Source organism: Monodon monoceros, unplaced genomic scaffold (assembly GCF_005190385.1).
Source record: "Monodon monoceros isolate NGI ecotype Baffin Bay Population unplaced genomic scaffold, NGI_Narwhal_1 Super_Scaffold_4, whole genome shotgun sequence".
NCBI lineage: Eukaryota > Metazoa > Chordata > Mammalia > Artiodactyla > Monodontidae > Monodon > Monodon monoceros.
Genome location: NW_021703781.1, coordinates 11626339 through 11632338, shown reverse-complemented (window position 1 = coordinate 11632338; position 6000 = coordinate 11626339). Strand labels below are relative to the sequence as shown.

The 6000-nt window shown below is 43.4% G+C and overlaps 1 protein-coding gene across 1 annotated transcript in view; it reads left to right on the top strand.

Moving 5' to 3' along the window:
- The window catches only part of CCDC6 (coiled-coil domain containing 6), a 112076-nt gene that overhangs the window by 81384 nt on the left and 24692 nt on the right, over positions 1–6000 (top strand). The window contains exon 4 of the mRNA XM_029245201.1: positions 5340–5443. Within this exon, the coding sequence (XP_029101034.1) occupies positions 5340–5443 (104 nt within the window). The remainder of the gene's footprint in view (positions 1–5339; positions 5444–6000) is intronic.

Below are 6000 nucleotides of genomic sequence, written 5' to 3'. Positions count from 1 at the left end.
TTTTTTTTTTTTCATTTGTTGGCCGTGCCACGTGGCTTGTGGGATCTTAGTTCCCAGAGCAGGGATGGAACCTGGGCCCTCAGCAGTGAAAGTGCGGAGTCCTAACCACTGGGCCACCAGGGAATTCCTTCTATCAGTATATATTTCTTTTTCTTTTTAAAAAATATTTATGGGCTTCCCTGGTGGCGCAGTGGTTGAGAGTCCACCTGCCGATGCAGGGGACACGGGTTCGTGCCCCGGTCCGGGAAGATCCCACATGGCTGCGGAGTGGCTGGGCCCGTGAGCCATGGCCGCTGAGCCTGTGCGTCCAGAGCCTGTGCTCCACGACGGGAGAGGCCACAACAGTGAGAGGCCCACGTACCGCAAAAAAAAAAAATTATTTATTTGGTTGCGCTGGGTCTTAGTTGCGGCAGGTAGGCTCCTTAGTTGTGGCCCACAGGCTTCTTAGTTGCAGCAGGCTGGCTCCTTAGTTGTGGCATGTGAACTCTTAGTTGCGGCATGCATGTGGGATCTAGTTCCCTGACCAGGGCTTGAACCCGGGCTCCTGCACTGGGAGCTCAGAATCTTATCTGCTGTGCCACCAGGGAAGTCCCCCTGTCAGTATATTTCTGATGCACATAGATAAATTTCTTGTGAACTGTAATTTTTGACCACCTAGACTTGAAAGTGATCATCCTGTCTCTCCTTTTCTCTTGCTCCTTACTGATGAACTTCCATTGGCTCTTTCTGGGCTCAACATTACACAAGCCAGTGGCGATGAACTAGAACTTGTTTTTAATTCTGAAACCATATGCACTTGATTGATCAAATAGGTACCTTGGGAGCTCTGTAGTCTGTGAACACCTGTCTCATCTATAACACAAATTGGCTGCTTGATTTCTTAAAGATATATATATGTTTTCCAGAAGGCAAAGGTCAGATGTCTTCCAGCCTAGGAAAACTGCCAGGGCTAAGTAAAATTCCGCTGATTGCTACGCCAGCAGAGTCAGTGTCTAAGTTTTACTTTACTTGTCTCTGTTGCTTTAATTTGTGAGGGACCTTTACCACAGAGCAAGGACCATTGTGCATGATTTCAGTGCTTTTCACATCATTTGCATGTGGTATGTTTTAATAGCCCCTTCATGCATCCTATTAGTCACTTCTTTCCTATATATAAATAAAACTATGATTAACTCCGATGTATTGGCAAAGTAGGATGGAATGAGGTAATATCTTTTACTGTCTCTACTCTTGCAGTATAAACAAAACTGTCTTAGCCCATTTGGGCTGTTTTAACAACACAGACTGGCTTATAAACAACAGAAATTTATTTCTTACAGTTCTGGAGGCTGGAGGTCGAGGATCAGGGTGCTAGCTTGATGGAGTTCTGCCGACTGCTGACTGTGTGTGTCCTCAATTGGTAGAGAGCAGAGATCAGCAAGCTGCAGGGTCACTCATGACTAGAAAGGACACTAATCCCGTCATGGGAGTCCCACCCTCCTGACCTCAGCTAAACCCAATCACCTCCCAAAGGCCTCACCTCCAAATACCATCACACTGGGGATTTAGGCTTCACCATGTGAATTTTGGACACAAACATTCAGTCCATTACAGAAACTGCATTCATTTTTCTGACTTTGATTTAGTCATGTTTTGAATATTGTATGTCTTATTTTCCCAGGTGATTCTGATATACCTCCAAGGTCCCCACTTTGAACATCTATGGTATTATGTAATAAATTGATGGGAAATCGGGCTGAACTGTTAATGGCTCTCAGATGCTACCTAACTTGGAAAGTTTGGGGGGATTGTGTTAATCCCCACACCCATTTGTTTTCTTAGGATTTACCCAAATCTCTTTAAAAAAACAAAAAACAATTAGCCAACTAATAAGAGTTTGGTCAACGTAGGTCTTAGAGCACTCTGCTATTTCTTACATCTGGTATACACCCCTTGTATCACCATCATTCTAAGTACTTTTTGCCGTACGTTGTAACAAACTTTGTGTCTCTGTTCCATGTATATGGTAGCCCTTACGTGGATTAGTTGTCATGGGCTGCCTTCCAGAATTCGTTTTTTCAGTCAGATGTTTGGGGTTCAACATATATTTTCCCATAGAAATGATGATAATATGGCAGTTAGGCTAAAACCAAGTAGCTTGAAAAGCTGCACTAAAACCTTTCAGAATTCTGTCGTTGAGCGCAGTGGTCATGGTAAAGTTCTCATCAGGCTTTTTTTTGGCCAAGTACTCCCTTCGGCTACCTCTCCCCCGAGCCCAGCATCATGGCTCTCTTTAAATGGGAAAATGCTGTGCTGAGAGAGAAGTGCTATGGTGTTGGGAGCCGTCTCTTGGCTGCCCCCTTTTTCTGCCTTTTTAGTGGTGAGTGTCTGCCCACTGCAAAGACACAGCTAGGGTGGGCTGTGAATTCAGACAGCCAGCTCTCTTTTTACACTCTAAGTTTATCCATTAAAGAAGTTGTGTATTTATTTGGGGAATATAATAACAACTCTTGGTGCCACGTTAATTAACTTTCAGTGGGAGGAAGGGCTACTGAAGAGGAGTAAAGAGTTTGGCTGGGAGGCCACTGACCTGACTTAATTACAAAGCAGCCTTTCAAATAAATATTCTACGAATCGGCTATATCCGTTGCTGCCGCGTGCTCACAGACTATGCAGTCAGAAGGGGCTTGGGTTAGCCTGAGAATTTGATGCCTGGCAATGGAAGAGAGTAGGTGCGAACACTGAGTTAAACACTGAGTTAAAAAGGCCATTAGCTATTATGAGGAAGGAGATGGGGGAGAGTATTACAGATGGAGACCAGCATGGAAAAGATCATCTGCCCAGGCAAAGAATGCAGCGCTGGGCTGCTGTTTCCATTCCAGCAAGAATTTCTGACTTTGCACGCTGTAAATTTAACGTATACTGTCAGATTTGAGGGTTGTTTGATCTCAGGGCAATGCAAGCACTGAAAATCTACTTCTGTCCGAATTGACAGTACTGGTGTGGACTCTTTTTAGGCTGTGGGATTAGATGGACAGGAGATGGAAGGGCAGCGCTGATAAAGAACTTCAGGGGGAATTAATCATGATCATAATTAGTACCGTTTCCTCTAACTTCTCTGGTCTTTAGTGTAAGAGCTCCTCAGCGATGCTGAAAAGTTAAGATTTTTTTAGCTGAAAAAACAAGACTGGAAGCCCTGTTCTTTCTAAGGCCAGAGAGAATATGGACTCCCATAGCACTGCCAGCCTGTGTAATGAAACACCCAAATCCAAGCTGCTGCGCTGGGCTTCCTGTGTTGCCTGCTTCATGGAAACAAATTAGTAGAGCAAACTGGTACAGCAAACCCAAGTTGCACCCCCAGGAGGCCTTGGTTCACTGAAGTGGGCAGCGAATGGAGAGCTGGTAGCTCTACCAATAGATACCAAAAAGAAGCTGAGATTCATGTTTGTTTTCAACTCCTGTTTTTCCTGCTCTCTTTTTTGCTTCTGCATACTCTCAGACTCACTAAGCTACCCCTACTCAGCTACTCCCAAGTATTATTGGAGAATTTACCCCAAATCCTACTTGCCCCTCAAGATACTCTGAACGCGCTGGTTGGGTGGGACCCAGCTCTTTGGGTCACCATGGTGACTGATACCCATTCCTCTCCTGGCAGCATCCATCACTTTTCCTGAGTCACACCATCTCCCAGGCCAGTGGTTTCCTCAGCTCTTAAATGAGAGGGTGGATTTAGATGATTCCTCTTGCTGCTTCTGGCTCTAAAAATTTGAATTTTTTTCTCACCTACCAAGTACCCCCTATCATGTTTTAGTTAAACCTGGGAATAGAGTCCTTAAAGGGTAAATGCCATGGCATTTTGTTTCTTTAAATGAATGGCTGTGAATTGTACTTCAAAGCTTGGCCCAGAATGTGGTCAGAGGATCGCCAAGGTTCTTAGGAGTTCTGCGAGGTGTTCCTGGGTTTCTCCTCCTCGCTGCGGGTAGGAACTGTTTAATATCTTGAAGAGCATTCGTGCATTAGGCGGCTCCAGGCTTCAGCGCAGAATGCTTCCGACTCAGTGTGACTCCTCTGCCTTTTCCCGTGCAAAGAAAGTGTACCGAGGCTATGTTTCCAGTTGACTCTGTGTGATCTTGGCTCATTCGCTTGTGCAGTAAGGTCTGTCTGCTTTGGTTGCTTTAAAAGACTACCTTTGGTCCATGGAATTGGTCTCACTTTACTGTATATATAGGGATCTTTGATCAAAGAGAACTAACCTGCTAAAAAGATACGAACTCTGCTACTCCGACGTCTTTACAGCTGTGCAATCAAAAATAATCTGTTGAGCCTGTGATTGAAAAGATAAATTGCTGTTGGTTGAAGAGACAGCATGGGGCAGTAACACAACCTTTTCCCCCTTTTAGAAAAGATTCCTGTTAAAATTACTTAACATCTCAAGCATATAGACAAATACAAAGAATGGTATCACACCTTCCCTCTGCCCGGCTCTGTGAAGTCTGTTCATCGTGGCACTTTCTACCCCCCTCACTAGCCCTCTTTTTCTTCCTCTCTCTCTCACCCTCTACCAAAGTCTGTAATTTGTTTCATTTACTGTCTTGGCCCCCACTACAATGTAAGGCCCCTGAGGGCAGACATTTCTGACTCCTTAGTTCCCTGTTATATCATCCCTATTAACCAGTGTCTGACATTGTTCTCTATATTTGCATATTGCTTTACATTAGTGGATTAAATTAATTGCTTCCGCATATTGCTTCTTTTTATGAAGTAGAATGCAGTTCGGGGTTCCCTCTGCAACTGCCCCCCCCCCCCCCCCAAATCAAATTTTCCTTCTTCCCTACCTCACCATAGGTAACCTGTATTGTGAATTCGGCGTTTATCCTTTTTGCATATGCTTTTTATATCTTAGGACATATTTATGTGTACCAATTAACCACTACGTAGAATTGTCTTCAGGTATTTGAGTTATTTATATAAATAGTAATATAACCTTTCTGGTTTAATGTTGAACTACATGCAGGACTGGGGAGACAAACCCAGTTAAGTCCTGGGACAACTAGTAAGCAGAACTCCTCAAACCCTCTTTAAGGAAGACTTTCCATGTGCCTTGAATAAATGCTGAAGCAACCACTGTGATTCACGTACCAGATAGCAATTAAGCTTTAACATCAAAGAATGAACCTGTCTCGATGTTCTCAATTAAAGTTTAAGAACTAGATGCGCTTAATGTATCTGTGCCAGAAAATTGGCCATTCCTTTGCAGTTTTCTCCATGAAAAGGGGTCCTAATGGTCCAATCAAAAAGAATCTAATTAACCAAGTTTAAGTGGTCTACAATTCTCAGCAAAACTGTTTTCCTTCTTTCAGCTGAGACGAGAGAAGATTGACCTTGAAAATACTTTGGAACAAGAACAGGAAGCACTAGTGAATCGTCTCTGGAAAAGGATGGATAAACTTGAAGCTGAAAAGCGGTTCGTTTAGTCTTGCTGTTCGGTGTTCTGTACGTATGTGTGTGTTGGAGGAGTGGGGTAGCTTGCTGGGTGTGACCGAGGAATGACAATGGGACATTTTAATTCCTTGATTGATGCACATCATTTTAATTTGACAAGTGGAAAAAAATGTTGATAGCCTATCCTCCTGTTGGTCACTTCTTTATACCTCTCCCTCACTGACCCGGTAGAATTTCTTTTCATTTGGTATTAAAGCCTGTGAAGAAATTCATTAAGGAGCCGTTGTTCACCTCTGTTGTTCTAGAGGATGGTTGCAGTTCCAGGTTTTTACCTAATTGAACTGGCTTCCCCATTCATTTTCTGAAGTGCTTCAGATATGTGCTGGGTACTGTGAATTATCACACATTTCTAGAAGGTACTTCATGAGGAAGGCTGGGATTTTGATAGAAAAATGATCATCTGTGTGTTTTAAGACTTGCTGTAAAGAAATACTGGTACATATTTAAGGTTAGGGTTCTTGGTGTTAAATGTATATACATGGATATGGAATACCCAGCAGCACATATTTCTTGAACCCC